The sequence below is a fragment of the Perissodus microlepis genome, chromosome 7, assembly GCF_051167445.1.
Source record: "Perissodus microlepis isolate ML-2025 ecotype Zambia chromosome 7, ASM5116744v1, whole genome shotgun sequence".
Taxonomy (NCBI): domain Eukaryota; kingdom Metazoa; phylum Chordata; class Actinopteri; order Cichliformes; family Cichlidae; genus Perissodus; species Perissodus microlepis.
In genome coordinates this window covers 921,522-942,602 of record NC_140467.1, presented here as the reverse complement: position 1 = coordinate 942,602, position 21,081 = coordinate 921,522, and the positions used below count along the sequence as shown (strand labels likewise).

General features: G+C 42.5%; 1 protein-coding gene across 2 annotated transcripts in view; it reads left to right on the top strand.

Annotated features, from left to right (window-relative positions):
- The window catches only part of LOC146382216 (guanine nucleotide-binding protein G(o) subunit alpha), a 94,750-nt gene that overhangs the window by 59,520 nt on the left and 14,149 nt on the right, over positions 1–21,081 (top strand). The window contains exons 4-7 of one of the 2 annotated variants that reach the window (XM_084932687.1): positions 7,248–7,408; positions 14,328–14,456; positions 16,147–16,276; positions 20,056–20,209. In XM_084932687.1, coding sequence (XP_084788813.1) covers positions 7,248–7,408; positions 14,328–14,456; positions 16,147–16,276; positions 20,056–20,209 — 574 coding nt within the window. The remainder of the gene's footprint in view (positions 1–7,247; positions 7,409–14,327; positions 14,457–16,146; positions 16,277–20,055; positions 20,210–21,081) is intronic. The other variant, XM_084932686.1, reaches the window with a different exon arrangement.

The following is a 21,081-nucleotide window of genomic DNA, read 5'->3' as shown; positions in this document are numbered from 1 at the left end:
ACACACACATGCACACACATGCACACTCACACACATGCACACACGCGCACACACAGACACGCACGTGCACACACACACACATGCACACACGTGCACACTCACACACATGCACACACGCACACACACAGACACGCACACACACACATGCACACACACACACACACGTGCACACTCACACACATGCACACGCACACACACTCATGCACACACACAGACACACATGCGCACACACACACACACAGACACATGCACGTACACACACACACTCATGCACACACACACATGCACACAAACACACACATACAGAGAAACTGGGACCAGTTGTATCCATTCACACCCAGGTGCCCAGATGTATACACACTCCTTCTCTCGCTCTCTGTCCATATCAGGCATTATGTGGCTGCTGACGATGAGAACAGAGCATCAGTAGCAAAAAGGGAGTTGGAGCAGAGACCAGCTCTGTGCTGAAACACGTTCAGATCAAATAAAATCCCGCTGAGTGGGATTGGTTCATAGTAGAGGACGACAGAGCTTCAGGTTAACGGTTTAAAGAGAGCTCGTTCAGCGTGTCACGCTGTCGCGGCCAGCCGAAGAGCAGACTTGGGTGTAAATGTGGCTCACGGACATTGTTACTGCCAACGCTGTGTTTGGGTCAGAGGGTCACAGCGGAAATGAGTCATAGCTTGCTCCTCTCGTTTTTATTTGTCATAAAATGTTCAGAGTCACACACACTGAAGATTATACAGTTAGATAATTATTGTAATAATTACATTCATAATACATTAATGTAATTAATATTCTCATGTCCTGTAAGTCGTGTTTAGGTCCTGTTTCTGACACCGTGACCGGAAGAGAATTAGACATAAAGGCGTTTATTTTTGCCACCCAGTCAATTAAATTTAGCAGTCATATAAAGACTTGCTGAATTACACCAGTCCAGTCTGAGCTGCACTGTTGTAATTCACTGTTATCACGTTTTAAGCCTTCGATTGATCCAAAATGCTACAGCAGTAATACTGATCACGACTCCAAAGAGAGACCATTTTTCTTCCATGTTAGCTTTTCTTTATTGAATCCAAACTTAAAATCCTTCTTCTCACTTACAAGGTCTTGAATAATCAGGCCATCTTATCTTAAAGCCCTCGTAGTACCACATCACCTCAGAAAGACTCTTCCCTCTCAGACCGCGGGCTTATTTGTGGTTCTTAGGGTATTTAAAAGTAGAATAGCAGGCAGAGCGTTCAGCTGTCAGGCCCCTCCCTCTTCTGTGGTCAAGGGAAAGGACAACTGGTGACGGGGGTCACAGGCTCCCAAGGCTCAGTGATGCGTGCAGTAAGGGAAGGCCCCTGTGGTCTAATATCACACAGTAGCTACTGTAGTTCAGCACACACAGGACTAAGCAGCTCCAGAGCAGTTAGACAGCCCGTGTTGACCTCTAACCTTTGCTGTAAGCAGATACAGTAAGCACATGAAGGTCAGCACTGGACAGCAGAGTAATGAAAGAATGGGACCATTTACATAATGATACAGGTCACGTGAGACAGATGATCGCATATTATTTATTATTATGTAAAGACATGTAAAGTTCAGGACGTGCCGAGGTGCAGTGGACTGCTTACTTGCAAAATATGGATACCTGTGCTCAGCCATGGAAACACATGCATGAAGCTGCTGGCACACTGTGTTTGTGCTGATATGCCACAGGAACTTTGTGACGCAGCGCAGTGGACGACCCACTGTGGCCGAGATGCTGTGGCTCCTAAAAGTGTCCACTTGGCAGTAATAGCACTTTGAGTTGCTCACATATCATGAACGACATTTTACAGACTGACTGTTACAATGATGGCGTCCTGTTAAGTCACCACATGTGAATTACTTCAGTCTGTAAAGGTACTGCATGGCTACGAGCTGAGTTTGACACACTTGTGAGTGAAAACACCTGAATTTAAAGATTATCCATATATTATATTTCATATCTTATTATCCTCAGATGTTTTTCTTACATGTCATGGAGTTTTGTGCAGGGCTCATCGATATCTGGGTCTGTGGTGTAACTTAGAACAAGCAGACTCGACGGCCACGTCCTGTTTAAAACTAGTCTTTTAAACAGGACGTGTGTGTGCGGTCAGTGGAGGAAGGAACAGAAGTGGAAGTGGTGGTTGATGGGTGGGGGGAGGGGCTTTCTTCACAGTCCTTAATAAATGGCAAAGGGCAGAATAGGTGATGTTTGTGTGTAAGTCTTGAAATGGAGTGGACTGGCTGATGATAGGTTCATTATTGCACACTTCAGCCATGACATTATGACGCACACATGAACACAGATGGGCGGAGCAGATGTATGTGGGTTGCACTGGGTGGGCGTACTGATGTAGTAGCAGGGGATGATTTGGCTGTAGATGAAAGGCAGTAAGTGAGCAGTGAAAGGCCAACAGTAAGTGCTGAACTGTGCTGATTGGCTATTGAATGCTGGGACATGGTAACAAGATTGAGATACAGGCCGTTGGGGGAATGATCACGGTGATGATGACAGCAGCATTGATTGCCTATTCATTGACTAGGTGGGGATTTGGAGCAGGTAAATAGATAAAAAGCAACACACACATGCATTTGGAGTAAAGTAACCCAAACTACCCGAGTGCATAAGAAGCAATTTCATCAACTGTCATTAACTGGAGAAAAAAGTAGCTGAAATCCCCAACACGTGTGTGTGTGTGTGTGTGTGTGTGTGTGTGTGTGTGTGTGTGTGTGTGTGTGTGTGTCTGCGTGTGTGTCTGTCTGTACACATCCAACAGAGTTCAGAGAGTGTAAAGGTCACTGTGTCCTTCAGTCTGTAGCCATGTCCCTGTTTCAACAAAGGACACTGTAGAAGTATGATTCATTCCTCGAGTGCGTGTTATGACTAACCTGGTTTTCTACAGCTCACCGGAGTAATACGAGGAATCCATGTTTGTTGCCTGGAAGAAGCTGAAAGATAAATATGTATGTAACACGGCTAACATGTCGAACAGTTAATCTGAATTTTCTGGATACCTGAGAAAATTCAAATCAAGTCCAAAATACATTTTATTGATTATTAGATGAGTTTGACCTCCGCCCACCCCACCACTACGCTCACTGCCTACTTTGATGCAGAGCGTCTGAGCTTTGATGACAGCTACAAGACTGAAACACAGTGAGCGTCAGGCAAAACTAACATTATGAACTGAACTGCTGAGCATTTTAAGCTCATGTTTATGTAAAAATACTGAAGCTAACAGACGCAGGAACTTTATTTTACATCCCTGCCTGGTGGGTTCTGGCTAAGAGCATAAAGTAGAAGCAAAGCAACGCTGCAAATAAGCTACATCATCAAGGTTTAGGGTTAATAACATCACACGCACCTGAGTGTGTGTTTGTGTTTATGCACATCATATTTCCTCAAAGCATGCAGATACATAGAAACAAACCAGTACAAATCTGTAGAGTAGAAACACGCTTGTCATGTGTACGCTCTGTGGTGACAGAAATAACACGGTGCAGAGACTGAGACTAGAGCAGGTCGTGTCCATGTTTATTAAAGAAAAGCTTTAAGGAGAGAAGAGCTGCCACAGAGTGATGGAGCAACAATAAAGGAGTGAAGAAACTGAAGTGAGGATGCGTCGCTACTACCTACTGTACACAAACAGCTGCCAGAGCGTTCACACAGTTCAATGAGTGATAAATCTGACTGATTTACAAAGTTGTAGTTGGACCCAACATGTAACCACCCGTCTGTAAGTAACTGGTCAGCACATTCACTCGGTTGTTTTGTGAGGCTGTTAAAATAGTATTAAAACACATCTCCTGTTTTACTTTCTGACTAAACGGTGAAAACCCAGCAGTTCCATCATTATACAGTCTGCCTCAGCTGGTAGGCTCTCTGACCACAACTACACCACACCTTTCAAATTCAGCCGCTGTGGGCCGAGGTCGTCTCACGTTTAGTCAGCACGGCGGTTTGATGGACAGCTCTCATAAAAGTCCAAATGAACCTTATATTAATGGTTAAAGACATCGTAGATCTAAAAGTGTACATCCAGGTCAGTGTGATCTTAATGTTAATGTGTATGTGTTAGTCCCCATAGGGAAATTACTCCTCTGCATTTAACCCATTCACCCAGTGAAGCAGTGGGCATCCACCGATGCAGCGCCCGGGGAGCAGCGTGTAGGGACGGTACCTTGCTCAGGGGTACCTCAGGGTAGCTGTTCAGTGGAGTCGAACCCCCGACCTTCCAATCATGGGGCAACCACTCTACCTACTGAGCTATCCCTGCCCCAAAAATAAAGAAATCTTAAGATTTCTTTATAAAATAAAGAAAGAAAAATAAAGAAATCTTAAGATTTCTTTATTTTTAAAGAGTCAGTGAGAGATTACAGTTTACAGTGACTCAGAGACAGAAAACAGAAAAAGAAGAGAGTGTAAGAAATGAAATCAGTCAGATCAGAAGAATGTAGGATTAAAGTATTAAGGAGGAGGAAATGTCCCTTCCTTTGTCTGTATCTGTTTAATTTGGAAAGTGTTAACTTCACTCTGAAGGGACGAACGTCTGTTTTCAGGCTGCACCATAGACCTGTGTGACCGTCAGTGTAATATCCATGAGTTTGATTCATGTCTGCACTCAGATGATCGTGTGTTTGTAGGGAATTTGAAATTCAAGTAGCTGATGTTTCCAGCTGTTGTGATCTGTTAGTCACATCTGTCTGAGTCTAGAGAAGAACGGCTTTAATAACTGGTGACGTAATGTTCCAGCGATCGAACGATGCTTGTAGATGAAGTGATAACTCGGATACTCAGCTGCACTCATATTTTATTTTTCATTGTTGAATGTTTGATTTTCCTCACTGTGGGGACAGTGACTCGTAGATATCACAGAATATACGTTTGTATCTATTTTGATTAACTCAGCTTTGTTTTTTGATGAATATGTTGCCACTTTTACTGTTGCATCACCAGCTCAAGAACAATGAGCCTGTTTAGAGCTTTCTAGAAACCATGACGTCATGCTGTAGGTATGGACTTTGGCAGCAGGCGAGGGAGGATTTCAACATGTGCAAAATACCAAATGGTCTGCAAAATGTAACAAAGTGCAGCAAATGAAACGTGACGGTAACAGATCAGAGCTCAGTTTATCTGAACAAAGTCTACGCCCATCAAATATTTCAATTTCATTCACTTGCATTTCACCTTTAACCTTCATCATCATTCAGCAAACATGAAGTTATCACCCAATCAGGTTATTGTTTAGGACAGCAATGTGTGCGTGTGTGTGTGTGTTGAAGACAAAAAGACATTCGTTACAGCAGTCACTCTGTTACAATTACACGGTGCACACTGGCTTCTTTTGCTGATAAAGGAGTCCAAAGGTCAGGGCTTGGGCGTCCTGGCACAACGATCATGTAAGTGCAGAGAAAAGAAATCAATAATGAAAGAGCGAAGGCCGGGAGGGGGCTGGGATCAAACGCTGTGGATCTCCGAGCTGCTTTACTCTGAGCTTATTGGCAAGCTGAAATAAAGTTTGGGTATAACCCAAAGCTAGGAGCGCGGCGCTGACATTTGTAATCACATGCCCCAAACAGCGACTCCTCTTCAGCTTTATCAGTTACCAGGAGCTGATGTAGCTGCCGCCTTTGTCCAGGAGGCAGCCAGTGCAGATCAGCTGGCTCTGCCCCTGAAGGAAGCAGATCACAGCTGCACGACAACAACCGCCTCTTTGGGCCTCTGCAGCTAAAAACAAACAGGCTAAAAAAGCTCTGTCCCTCCCAGCTGCTCTGAAATGTTGAAAGAGGTCTTTTTTGTTCGTATTTGCTGTTATTAGCCAATAAAGTCCAAATGTCTGAAGTCGACTGTCTGTATGTTGTTGCAGCTTTGTGCTAATCTGGTTTTTACATTACTTCCTGTGGAAACATTGCACCAAGAGAAGAAATGGCTGTCACTCTGTTTTGTCTTCCTTCTTGTCATATTCTTGACATTTTTTTATTTCTGCTTGCCCTCTAATTAGTCTAAGGAGCTTGGAAAGAAAAGTGTCTGGACTTCTTTGAGTTGCTTGAAGACGTTTCACCTCTCATCCAAGAAGCTTCTTCAGTTCTAAGGTCAAATGGTGGAGAGTCCCAGATATAAACCTAGTGGGAGTTTCCCCCCAAAGAGGGACAAAGGACCCCCTGATGATCCTCTAATCACATGAGCCAAGGTGTGAAAGCGGGTGTGGGTCCCAATCAGCCAGGGTTTCGGATGAGCTCATTGTGAAACCTGGCCCCACCCTATCATGTGATTTCCTGAGGTCAGATGGCCCAGGATGTGAGTGGGCGTTAAGGCGTCTGGGGAGGGAACTCAAAACTGGATTATAGATGGCAGATGGTCGCTCACAGTGGACATAGATGCTTCTTTCACTCCTCTTTCAAACCATCTGTCCTCTCTGTCCAAAATGTGAACATTGGCATCCTCGAAAGAGTGACCTTTGACCTTTAGATGCAGATGAACAGCTGAGTCTTGTCCTGTGGAGGTGGCTCTTCTATGTTGTGCCATGCGCTTGTGAAGTGGCTGTTTGGTCTCTCCGATGTAGACCGATGTAGATCGGTTGGTTTACGACACCAACTGTCTGCCATCTATAATCCTGTTTTGAGATCCTTCCCAGACGCCTTAACGCCCACTCACATCCTGGGCCGTCTGACCTCAGGAAATCACATGATAGGGTGGGGCCAGGTTTCACAATGAGCTCACCCGAAACTCTGGCTGATTGTGACCCACACCCGCTTTCACGCCTTGGCTCATGTGATTAGAGGATCATCAGGGGGTCCTTTGTCCCTCTTTGGGGGGAAACTCCCACAGGGTTTAAATCTGGGACTCTCCACCATTTGACCTTAGAACTGAAGAAGCTTCTCGGATGAGAGGTGAAACGTCTTCAAGCAACTCAAAGAAGTCCAGACGCTTTTCTTTCCAAGCTCCTTAGACTACGATGACCTGGATGACTGAGAACCTTCACAGACACCTTGCCCTCTAATGCTAATATTGGACACACACATGTTACACGTGTACACATTTCGTGCTACGTCTGAAACTTTTACATTCTAAATATTTCTCACAAAGGTGGTTTGATTACATTGTTTACACAGTGCTACACTGTTGTACGCCAGCGTCTCATAATCAGTATGATGCTCTTCTAATGCCACAGCCTCTTCTCTCCACTGACAGCGCTAACCTGGAGCTGCCTCCCTGCTGTGTTTTCTTTCAGGCGGATGCTAAGATGGTGTGCGATGTGGTCAGTCGTATGGAGGACACGGAGCCTTACTCTGCTGAGCTGCTCTCCGCCATGATGCGTCTGTGGTCTGACTCGGGCATCCAGGAGTGCTTCAGTCGCGCTCGAGAGTACCAGCTCAACGATTCAGCACAGTAGTACGTCCATGTGCTTATTTCTGTGTGTTTTTGTTGTGAGGCTGGAAACATTACCAATATCAGTACTGAATCCATTATAACAAAAATAAAAACCTAAATCTGATCCAAAAGTTAGCTTAATGAGATCGCTTTGTGAATGAAGACTGTGCAGCAATCACTGACTGTTTAACAGACGTCACCCGATGACTGCACTCGTTGGCACATTTGGCTGTAATTCTTTAGTTTTCGATGTCTATCTGCAAATACTTGCTAACTATGAGCCACAGACGGGAAAACAAGACATTCGAATGTTGTTTCAAAGGACACAAATTTGGCTCCGTTTCCGGTTTGTGTCGCATTTTTCAGCGACATCTCGGAAAAGAGCAGCTGGCCTGTGTTTGTAGATAGCATCGTTACTTCCTTTCAAAACAAACAAAATTACAGCAGTGTGCTAGCAGCCAAAGCAATCACAAGGAGGTTTTGCCAACTGGTTGGGGAACTGTGTGGTCTGTAGGTCAGTGCGACTTGGACCTCGTTTTCTTCATCTTACATTGAAATCTTTATTTAATTACAGACATCTTTGAAGGATTACAAACACAAACAACACGGCCGACAAGTTAATGTTGCGTCAACTGTCTGCAAAACCTCAGCACCTGGCACGTTTCCGGCTAATGCTAATAGCTTATAGCTAGCTTGCATGGTTAACAACCTGAGAAGCGTGCTGCCTGCAGTTGATCGCTGAACACACGTTGCTGCGTAACTTTGGACTAAAGCAAATCGCTTCAAACTTTAAGCAACAGACAGTAAACTTTAGCATTTTGTGAATTTCGAGGAAAAAATTAGAAATCCCGTTTGATAAGACTGTCGGCTCAGTAGGGGGAACCCTGAGTTTAAGCATGATTCCCATCCCTTTGGTGGCTGTAGACACAAAGTGTTTGTAGTGATACCCACAGATGCACCAAATCATCACAGCAAATATATTTGTCTTTGTGTTTGCGTCAGCAGATCCCTGATTTACTGAGACCAGATGAATACATGAGTCATTAGTAGCTGCTACACCGCTTTAAACACAACACGTGAACTTAAACACATACGCACTACTGTTTATTCATGCAATCATACCCCGCCTATTACAGTCAATCGCCATTACTGGGTCTATCTTATGCTGAGTGCATGTGTTGGTAGGAAGAGAGAGAGAGCGAGTGGGTGGGGTAGAGAGGAAGAAGAAGCAGTCATTTCCCTCAAGTGCCGTGTTTGTCGTTTAATTGTGCTTCTTACATCCAGTAAAATTACAGCACGACATCAAAAAAAATGATCGTGGCAGAGGACTCAGTGAAAGTTACATGGATGTTATCATGTAAAGATACAGGCTGCGAGAGAAAAGGTAATAAAAGGTCATGTAAAGGACACAAGGCACGGCGAGAGAGCGAGAGAAATGGAGGAGGCAAAGTGAAGGATCCTTTGAAGGATTACAAACATACTCCTATCAGCATTTACATGTAATCAGTAACTTAAGTAACATCCACTGTGTGTGTGTGTGTGTGTGTGTGTGTGTGTGTGTGTGTGTGTGTGTGTGTGTGTGTGTGTGTGTGTGTGTAGTTTGTCTGCGCTAAATGTCACGTTAAAGATTGATGCACTCTGCCTATTATGTTGTGGCCTGTGGAGCAGAACAGAGCAACCAGCCTATGAACTGATAGGACACATATCACATGATCAGACCACACTAGGTTCAACCTGTGTGTGTGTGTGTGTGTGTGTGTGTGTGTGTGTGTGTGTGTGTGTGTGTGTGTGTCTTTATTGAAAACCCTTACCAGAAGATAAATTTGATGTTATTTCTCATGTGGGGAATGTTATAAAACTGTCCAAAGTTGGCAGTTATTAGTAATATTAATAGTACTTTTTTGTGTGTTGCATCTAATGTCTTTTTATTGCATAGAAAGCAGAAGGGTCTATTGTGAGAGGAGCAAGTCCTGCCTGAAGCACCTCTCTGTCTGTCTCTGTGCAAGTACCCTGCATGGGCTGACCTATTTAGCACAATGCACATACACTCTGACTGTGATTTACATCCACTGCCTTTATGACACAGTCAGTCATTCAAAACGTGAACATCAATCTTGCACATATGAAATTACATACAAATACCAGGCAAAGTAGTTAAATGGATGCTGTAAGTATTGGCTGAGTTCATCAGGCTAAAAAGACTTGAATACAGAGCTCGTGCATAATGCACAGCTATTACAAACACTCCGTCATCGATGTTGGATAAACGTTACTGTTAAATGTCACAGTCTCTGTTTTGTGCTCAATATATTGATTCTACAGCTTGCATTACATTTGACTATTTAGACTCACTGTACATGTTATTGGGTCATAATGCAAAGCTGCTTTAGCCATGTTGATCATTTATTAGATCACTGCTATACACAGTGATGCTGGTTTGTCTACTGCAGCGTGCGTGTGTGGCGCGTGTGTGTGCGCGCGTGCGTGTGTGTGTGTGTGATTTCCTGGTCTTCTTCTCATTCGTGCTAAGTAATGACAGGGATTTTTCCTCTGTTGACTCAGAGCACTTTTATGTTGTGGCCAGCTTTCATGGGTTTGCATCACGTAGCTGCTGCTTCTGTAGAAAAGTGCTGGTTTTAAATATGTGTCAGGACATCGCAGTAGGGGACACATCTAACCAACTAAAGGCTGGTTCCTTAGCAACAGCTATGGGTTAAGACGGTTAAGCCAACCCCTCTCTTGCCATAAAAAAACATAATGCTGCATGGAGATAGTAAATTCTGTGTCACTGTTACAATGGTAATAACAAATTTTATTTAGTTTATACTTGAAGATAGAGTATATGGGTGTACTGTATGTATTGTGATGTTTATACAATAAATCGTTGCTTTAATGTAAACATGAGAAGCTTTTTGTGTTCCCGTAAGTATAGAGCTGACAGGCTGCTTATGGCTCTCGCTTGATGGATTGTGTTTCTGTAGTGAGCCACTGCACTAGTAAATGGCTCACGTAGAGTCACTGCACTTGAGTTTATACAGCAGGGGATCGATACAGCTGTACTCCATATATCTGGCTCTCTCGTACTCTCTGTGTAAGATGTCCCTGTCGGGTTGGTTTCCTGTTATTGTGGTTGGCTATTACTCCAAAAACAATTTAGAAATGCAGCTCTTCCATGGCACTTTATCGCGGTTTTAGTTAATTAGTGTTCAGTGTTATAGCTTTGTTAACAATACTGCGGGCTGTTGTACTCACAGAGGTTTATTCGTCCATTTTCATGGACATAACTAGCCCAGTTTAGTTTTCCCCAACTTTAATCACATTTGGAATGACAGCAAACATGAAAGAGATAATTATTGAAATCCCATTTTACGTAAGAACCGTGATTGGATTCTCGCCATTTTCAGAAACAGATAAGGTATATATCAGAATAAAACGTTTAGCTGTAGAATACACATCAAATCATAACCAGTGGGGAATATCAAGCACAGCTGGAAATCTTGTCCATTATCCATATTACCTACACTGTAAAAAAAAATCGTGATACAAAAGTATTTTACTGTGTATTTTACAGTTTTGTACTGTTCTTCTAGAATATCATTAAATTAACATAAATAGGCTGTGATTTTACATTTCAAATGTAAATTAACGTAAAATCACTGTAAATGTAACAAAACTTAATTTTCTTGTTTGTTAAATGTATTTTTTTTGTACATATGCATATTTAGATTAAAATACATTCACAAATGTATCATAATTTCACAAATATCTGTCCGTTATTTGAAAGATCGAACTGTTGAATTCAAATGTAATGCTATGGAAAAATATATAAAATGATTCGTATAAACTTTTTTTATATCAAATAATCATTATTATTATTATTGCTGTTTAGGGCGATCGTGGCTCAAGAGTTGGGAGTTCGTCTTGTAATCAGAAGGTTGCCGGTTCGAGCCCCGGCTCGGACACTCTCGGTCGTTGTGTCCTTGGGCAAGACACTTCACCTACCACCTACTGGTGATGGGCAGAGGGGAATTATAAAGTGGAATTGTAAAGCGCTTTGAGGGTCTCAAAAAGCGCTATATGAATGCAATCCATTATTATTTAAACCAACTGTTAACTGTATATTTCTGTACATTTAAGTATTATTATTCATATTGCTGCATTCATTGACCTTTTTTATAGGTAATTTCATTGTTTAATCACATAAAATTGTTCCTAATTTAATGTTTAAAAGCACTTGAAAAAGGCAAAATCCCATGTAAAATTAGGGCAACAAACTGTATTGTCATTACTGAAAATAACCGTATTTTCATGGGAAAGTTATTTTCTGTGATTTTATGGTATTATTTTGGCGCCCCAGCTGCCGGAATATTACTGTTTTTTTAGGATTTTTTTTTACAGTGTAGTTTTCCAGCCTGGACTGGAACATAAGGTAGAAATCAGCTTGATTCCCGAGCAGTTAGCAGTTAGCGATCAGTCTGACCGTGTCAGAGATCATTGTTCCTTGGCACAGCACTAATTAAGTTAACCACTGTTGTAATTATTAAACACTTTACTGGAAATTTAATAAACAATGACCCTGTATTTCCCCCCTTAGTAAAATATAACTCTATAGAAGCCTACGCCTCCAAACATCTGCTGGGCTCATCATGTCTGGTTTGCTAGATTAGCTAGCTACCCAGCTACACATTAGTTAGTAGCCAAAGCCCAATGACGTGGCAGATCAGCATCAAGTCTGTTGAAAGTTGCTTTTGGGTCAAGCATTCTTTTAGTGATAAGCCATAATGTTGTATGTACTCCTGAGGTCGGTGTTCATTGACCTAGCGTACCAAGAAGTATGTCCGCTAAAAACAGCCTAACACAGGTTACAAAAAGTCATCTGCCTGTCCGAAGGTGATATGTAGTTGACATTACTGTGTGTTTGAGACCTTTGTGGGACTGCAGCTCTGTACATTATATAATGGCATTTGTGTTAGTGTGAGTTTGTGTGAAAAGGTGTTTCTGTGAAGCCTAACAGCAGAATGGAAACAGCAAACAGGAGGAGCGGACGTGTTCTTGTTAGAGAGGGTCAGACCTCCTGAAGGTCACGAATGGCAAAGCCATAAGACTCAACAATTTTGGCAAGTCTGACTGACCTTTCCTTCTTTCTTAGTAAACCTTCTAAGCTCCTCGCAGTTCTTTGGGCTCATTATTAACATTTCCCACGTGCTTGGAAATCTGCTGTTTCTTTGCAAAATGTTTGTGACTTTTCAGTTTGAAATACTGTGTGGTTCACACAAATTGCATGAACCACTCGGCATAATTGATCTGCTTTGGATTGCTTTGTAATGAAGTGCTCTGGTTTGTTTGACTGACTGCCTTGTAATCTAATTAGCATCCTTTCATTTTGTGAATTGAAACATGCTTTAACACCAAGTCACTAATCCAGTCAACGGATGCTGTGTAGAAACATGGTGCGCACATCTTCGGGATGTGGTGCTTGTTTGTTTTCAGTTTCAGAAATAAATCGAGCCTCAGCTGTTCACACTTTCATCTTTGCTCAGGATAAAAATATGCAGTCTTCTTGTGTCCTCCTTACAGCTTTCACATTATAATCACAATATAATTCAGATTCCTTTCTCTGTAATCAGTTGTTCTTATCGCTGAAGCTGTGACAGTGTACCATCCATTTCTTTTTCTCGTCATCTCTCTAGCTTTTGTCTTTTAAAAGTAACTAATGATCCTCCTAACGGCTCTGAAACAACACTTTGAACAGTTTCTAGATTAAAGATATGCATCTGTGGCACCAAGGCTTTGGGCTAGTCACCTATTACAGTTACATTCAGATGACTCTGTGGACTTTAAACTTGGTATTCAGTTGATACTTTTACTGATTTTAATTTATTATGCATCTTGTTTATGGCTTTTAATTTTCTTATTTATTTTACTTTATTTGTGTCCAGCACTTTGTGACCACTCATCTGTGGAAGGTGCTTCATGAACACTTTTATAACCTTTGTAAATGTTACTTACTGTCTGTGCCCTTCGCCCCGATGGTGAGATTGATCTTAATTTAAAGAAGGGAATAAATAAGAAAGGAAAAAATGAGGGATTAAACCTTCCAAGGTACACATTAGCTGGAACCAGAGCAGTATCCAGGTGTTAAAGAGGAAGGCAAGCCTAACAATCACAAAGTGACTCTAACATAACTGTAGCTCTTCCTTCTGTCGCCCTTAGCTGTGTGCTACAGTAGATAGTGTGAGAGCTCGAGTGACTGAGAGAACGATTCTCTGGATTCTGCTGTTCACGATTATTTGATTTATACGTGCACATTAAAAAATAAAGGCCCTCTTCCAGGGATATTCCATTACATAAGTGAATCCTCCCATTCCCCTTCCTCACTTGTTACCAAGTGGCTGCTCCATGTGGTAACTTTGTATTTCAGACAGACGTTATTCCTCTAATGTGTAGCAGCGAGAAGTTTGCTGTTATCCAGTAAACCAAAATTTAATCAACATTTCTGAGCCACTAAAATAGATTTCTACAATCAGATATTGAACCATGTGACACATTGCTGTTGCTACAGTGCTGATTTGAGGCTCACTTCCCATAGAAGGAGCAGGGAACGAACAGAAACACCTGGAATTAGCTCAGATATTTACAGGTCTACAGTGGTGGGTGTCAGATTGTGCTCATTATGCAACACAAATTCACACTTAAATTGAAAGTAAGCCATAGCACCACAAACCCATTCACTTCTCTGTCAATGCAGTCAGCAACATTGAGCCACTTACATGAGCTCCTGGTGGATGTAAAGGACACTTCAGGGAAATTTGTGAGAACAATGGCTCGCTGATGTTTTTGGACCTCATCTACACGTGGTATTTTCCTGCACTTGTTGTATGGGTACACAAACAGTTGTTTCAGTTGTGTCAGATTCTGAGTTTTGTGTGTCTGTGTGCAGCTATCTAGACAGCCTAGATCGAATTGGTGCGGCGGACTACCAGCCCACAGAGCAGGACATCCTGAGGACCCGAGTGAAGACCACAGGCATCGTCGAGACACACTTTACCTTCAAAAACCTTCATTTCAGGTCAGTATCCAAAGCGACTGCTGCCCCGATGTGTGCGCTCGGTGCTTTACTCTCAGCGGTGCCTCTTACTGCTCCTCTATCCAAGCGTACAGTAGGAACTCCAGCCTGTAATTAATGAGATTAAATGCTTTAAACAAGTGTCTATATTTATGATTCCCTTCCTTTTAAATGAGCTCTGATTCAATTAGAACAAGGAGCCGTGGGAATGATGACAGAGAGGAGAGGCATTATGGGAAAGAGAAGGGGCGGGTCCTGTTCTGGCGTCTAATCTAATCGCTCATTTTCCGCCCTACTTCTGTGGATGTGTGCAGGTATAAGCACACATTCATGTCCTAACTGAAGACAGCAGAGGGGTTAATACGTGTAGCATAGACACCAATTATTTTTCTGGATGGATGCACATCACGTTTGGCAGCTAATGCTTGTTTTGCTTTTCCTCCTTCTTTTGCTTGGGTTATATTGTGCAGTTCGTTCTGCTGAGTGATGCTTTCCTCTGTCACTCTCACTGTTGTGTAGGAGTTGTGCTGGGTGTGCTTTGTTGAAGAAGCCTAAATATTGTCAGCTCAGTTGCTGTTACTAGCAGTCAGGCAGTGTGTGGGAGGCTACAGTGTTCCTCTCCTGGGTGTAACCCATGAACCTACCTACCATTATACCCATCACAGACTTAACTGACTTCATGTCACTGTGGATTAAGTCCTTTAGGGTGGTTGTTATGTTCTTTTCTAAAATTGCACATCTGAATCTGGTCATTTGCAACATCAGCTGACTTACTTTCAGTGCAGCACACTCCTGTTTTTTGGTTAGCGTGTGTTTTTGTGTACATGTGACAGATGTTGAGCTACCTCAACAGTTTCAGCTCTAGTGCAGTCCTCAGAAAATCAAACCTGGCGTCAGAAATTGCCACGTGTCTGTGGTAATCGATCCGGAAAACTGTCGCTGCAGAGGAGAGACGGGAGAAACAAATCCAGATACTCTGAAGCTCCATTTCACTCACTGTGATAAAACCCTGATAGGATTTAGCGTCAGGCTAACACCCTGATCTGTACACACCGCAGTCAGCAGGTACAGTGTGCATATGCAGAGACACTGTCCTCGCTCATGCAGAGGAAATCCTAATAGCAACCTTCTGACAGCAAATATAAGAGCTCCTTTGTTTATCTGAAGAGCGTGAATAAGTGAAAGTCACATGTCAGATCATCATCAGTGATAACAATATAAGGAAATGATGTCAGCATAAGGCAGGTTAAAAAACTGTTTCTGTGTTTCTTTAAACCACAAACTGTTTCAAAAATCAGATTCTGAGGAGAAAAGAAGGAAATCCAAGAAGATCTTTGTGACGGCGCTCGGCACGCTGTTAATATCAGACATCCTCAGAGCACCTTCAGGTCCAGGAGTGAGGCCAGAGTCCTTCTGTGTGGACGTAAACCTGTTATTAGGACTGTGTTATACCCACGGACTGAAAGCTGCTTTACTCCCCGGATCTCCGTCAGTTTGGACGTCTGCTAAGAAGTCGTTCTCAAATTGAATCAGGCTTCGAAATGAGCTTCAAATTGAATCACCTTCTAATTTGACTTGACTGAATTTAATTTATTATTTCTATTCTGTACAAATGTAATAATTGACGATTTCAATTATGTTTGTGTTAAAAAATCTGATCTTGTTTCCCGTGTTTGTCTCTTGTGTCCATCAGGCTGTTTGATGTGGGAGGTCAAAGGTCAGAGAGGAAGAAGTGGATTCATTGTTTTGAGGATGTCACAGCCATTATTTTCTGTGTGGCGCTCAGCGGATATGACCAGGTGCTGCATGAGGACGAGACCACGGTAAGGACACGTGTTCACAGCTGTGCTCTCTCTCTCTCTCTCCAGTGAATCCGTCCCACGTTTATGCATTCTGGATTTAGGAAAACAAAGGTCACGGCGCACACGACAAGCAGCCAGTATAAAGATAGATCTATGTTTGTCACATGTAAGCGGACATAAAGCTTGTGACAGGGCTGGAGAGAAATGTCTGAAGAAATCAAGCTGTGCACGTCTGAAAGGGTTATATATAAATACCTAATGCATTCCCATTAGGACCCACAGACTGACTCTGTGGTAAACCACACGTCGTGCTACACAATGAACTTCTGTGGCATTATCCTCTGGGCTTTTACTCACTTCCTGCTGCAGAATACGTGAGGACTTCAGCGTCCCCACGGAAAATAGTTTTCAGACTTTTTGTTTAACAAAAGTTGTAACTGAATGCAAAGGTACATGCGAGTTATTTTTCTCCATGCAAATTATTCTTCCCTGCAACGTACAATAAACAAATTTCTAACTTGGACACAGCGAATGTTCCACATGATTCAACACGGCGACTGTAGAGTCCGGGACAGGTGAAGTGTCGTCACTGCAGAGAAGAAAGAAGTGGTGACATTAACCACAGAGGATCCCTAACGATTCTATCGCGTAACCTAAAACAAATAAGCTGATTTGAATGCACAGCACTCGCTGCTATTTATAAGCACAAAGTGAATCCTGGGAGAATTCCAGGAAGTCGAAATGTGTTCAGGTGCTCATCTATTTATGCAGCTGTCATCAAGCTCCCTCTGAGCTGGGAGCACCAGGAGACGGGCGCTGGAGGAGAGGAAATATCCATCACAAAATGTGCTCACAAATAGCTTCGTCCTGTTTTTGCCGCTTGCATTTAAAATCTGTTGTTTCTGTGCCTCCATATAAATAGCGGTGCAGTTGTAAACAGGCGTAGCTTTGAGCTTGCTGTTTCACAGTCGTGCATTTGTCTTTACAAACCTGTATGGAAGAAGCAAAATCCCACTGAAAGAAGCAGCCTGGACCTTTTTCAACGACGAGATAGTGATTTTGATTTGTTGACGTAGAAACCGCGAAAGACTGTGAAAGGCTGCCTCTGTTACCTCTGCACCAGTGCCACAGGAGTTTCAATCAAAAGTGTCGTACTTAATGATCGCTTGACAGAAATTTACAGTATTGCTAATGTCATGAACGTGAGACGTGATGTGACAGCTGAAAATCCCAAGACACAACAAGACAGATCCAGGCATCCAGCGGTAAACAGCGCTCGTATGTTCAGACAACACGAGCTGGAGTGTTTTTGTTTTCGTAATTCTCAAATTAACACTAATATTGTTGAACCAAACAGTTTTCAACGAGCTGCTGCATCCTCTGTCAGTTTTACTAGCAGATGCGTCCGTATGCGCACATCGAGGATGTTACACAGTCGACCCGGCAGTAATGGGAGTGATACATACTGCATATCCCTTCTGGGCAGTTCATCAAAGTCGCTGATAGGCTGTGGATTTAATTAGAATGGCAATATTTCCCATTATACTGATCCTTGCTGGACGGGAGATTTTTCTTTTCCCTATCAGACCGAGATCATGCGTCTGCAGTCCTCACTGCTCTGTCTGCTGACTTGTTTCGAAGGCTGTTTCATGCTACATGACGACATGCCTGCATTTAACTGTGTTTAATGACGTTTGAAATAGTTTTCCCAAGAACTCCCAGAATACTAGAGATCGCCAAAGTCACACGACTCAGTCTTTTAATGTCACTATACACATGTACAGTGAGATCCACAACATCTGCAGACGTGTGGGGAAAAAAAGGAGGGTGAGGTGCACAGTTAGTGTGCAAATATACAAATAAAAGTGTTATATATTTACAGTGTGGGTTATTGCACAGTATTGACGGTAGTTTATGTACAGAGGGAAGTCCTTGGATTGGGGGGTGGAGCTGTGTCGTCACGTGTGAGCTCAGGGTGGTTATGGCTTTTGGGAAGAAACTGTTACATTATATCAATGTGTTGTTATTATCAGTATTATTATTAGTATTATTATATATTAATAAATAATGGTGGCAAAAAACAAAATAGGTTCATTCACATTTCACTGTTATGAACTCCTTGACATTATACATCCCATAATCACCCACACACATGACATTTATAACACTTCTGTTTAAACAAGAGATGACACGTGTGAATTACAGCTTCAAAGATACTGCTTGAGTGAATTGTTCTTAAAGCCTTTCAACACTTGCAGATATGCTGCCATTGGTAGAACTGGAAAACTTCTTATAGCCGAGATTTATTCGTGGGCTGTTTCAGAGGACAGAGAAGAGCTGAAAGAGCCGCTCGCCGGCTTTCTGACCTTTTAAAAAGCATCAGTGTGTTAGAGAGACATCGACACGGCTCACGCTACACTCAGCACTGTTGCTTTGTTGTTCTATTGCGTCTACCCCAGCAGCTCTGGCATTGTGTTTTTTCTGTGTCACCTCCTCATTTCTGTTGGAACGCTCTAACGAACACAGGCGTATCCCCCCACCCTTTGACGAGACGACTGCTGTATGTAGATACTGTCTTCCTGCCTAAACACTTTCCTTTTAGCACTTGGGATGCATGTGTGTGTGGGATAGAAGAGGGGGGGTTAAAAAAGAAGTGGGACTTGGGTTGGGGCGACGGGGTCCCTTGCATTTTCTGTTCCTGCTCTAAGCTCCGCCCTGCAGCATCTCTGGCTACTTCCACTCCTCCTGTCACTGTTGCCATCGACTGTCTTCTCTAACCAATCAGCAGTCAGATCTTCTACAGAAGCTCCACCCACAGACAGGTATGAAACCACCCCGATAGGTGTACGCACACTCTGAGAGTTGAAAGCAGCGCCTCTTTGTGTCTGTGAACCGCTCAATCCAAAAATGTTGTCTGGCTTTCTCCTCTCTCTTTCTTCCTGGTAACTTTTTAAAGCTCTTCTTAATTTCCTAATTTTCTATAGATCTGTTTTTCCCTAATCCAATCAGCTGCTTTTGCTCCCCTGTCCTGATCTAAGCAGGAAAGAAATCAAACTGGAGAGAAACTGCTTTCAACTCTTTCTCTGAATCAATTTCACTGTAGCATGAACGGGTTTGTTATTGAGTATGAACAAATAATCCAGGCCTCAGTTTTGTTTCATCTTCTACTTATTTTAGTAGCCAAGCAAACAGTGGATACTAATGATTCATTTATGAAGCACATGCATTGTTCCTGTTTGGCTGAGAAGATAAATATAGTCAGAAAACACTTGCAAAGCTTTTAGTTTCAAAGTGCAGTAATAACTTGAGCCTCCTCTTCCTCCTCCTCCTCTCTGCCTTTACACTTCATTACCTCCACAAACTGTCACTGCAGCTTTTTCCTCAAATACATGCTGCCAGCCCGTGCAGTCACCTCCTCCTGAAAGCCTCACTCTGCAGGGCCCAGAGTGGGTGCTTGTGCTTAGTTACTCAGTGTAATAGAAGCTAACTGGCTAAAAGAGCATGGCTTTGCTATTTAGATTACTAATAATGTTGATTACTGATACGTTGATACAAATACACATACCCAGATATACGTGTCACTTTCCAAGAGGAACTTCCAGGACTTCTGTTCTTAGATTCAATTTTAATTCCTCTTTGTGTTAAGATTGTGTGCATGTGATATGGGTATTCTTAATTTCGCTTTGTGTATGCATGTAGGTGAATACTATATGCCCGTGTTTCCGTTATGTGCTTTTACAGTGTGTTAGTGGTTAGAGGTTTAACAGCCCCGTTAACTCGTGCTAATGTCTCTCCTACAGAACCGCATGCACGAGTCTCTCAAGCTGTTCGATTCCATCTGTAACAACAAGTGGTTTCAGGAAACCTCCATCATCCTCTTCCTGAACAAGAAGGACCTCTTTGAAAGCAAGATCAGCAAGTCACCGCTGTCCATCTGCTTCCCTGAGTACACTGGTACATACAACCCTGCACTGTGACATCTCATGCAGTGTAGTTATGTTAAGAAAAGCCAAACGTGGGTTCTAAAACGAGAACTAGAAGCTTTCCGAGAGTCCAAACCTGCACCGAGGATTTACTTTTAAGGGAATCGTTCTTTTCTATGTATTAATTTTATTTTTGTTTAAAAAGTTTGCAGTGCAGTAAAGGAAAGGCAGCTGTGAAGTGGAACAGTGAGATCAGAGGTCAAAGGTGACGAGATATTTGAACGCAAACTATAACGTGATATTTAGAAAATCCATATACCGACATCATTCCCTAAATGTTACGATACAAACAAAAGGTTCAAAGATGAGACACATTTTATGGAAATTTGACCTTGAAGAAAAGGTCAGAGGTTACATCATTGCTTACACAGCAGGAAACAATGTTTTAAATAGCTAAACTTTGACCTTCAGATCAATCTCTCGACTTTAAAGGAGGTCAGATATCAAATATGTCACGATATTTGAACTCTTTATATGGTGCTTTCTATATATTGACAGTACACACTTGTAAGAGTGGAGCCTGGCCTCAGTCATAATCTGCCCTCTCCTGCTTAGGCCACAGGTTACACTGCCAGGTACAGTCAATACTACAAATGCAGTACGTATTCAGATAACTACATCAGCAGCTACAGCAGTGTTCCTGCTTGACATCAGAGCTGCAGGCTTTAAGAAGCATTAGTTCCCAGCTAGATGTTGCTTGGTGGCTCTTTACAGCATTCGTCAACACTGGAATGGAAAATGGAAAAATATGTTTACTATTCAACTTTATTTACACAGCGCTAAATCACAGCAACAGTCGCCTTAAGGCGCTTTATATTGTAAGGTAGATCCTACAATAATACA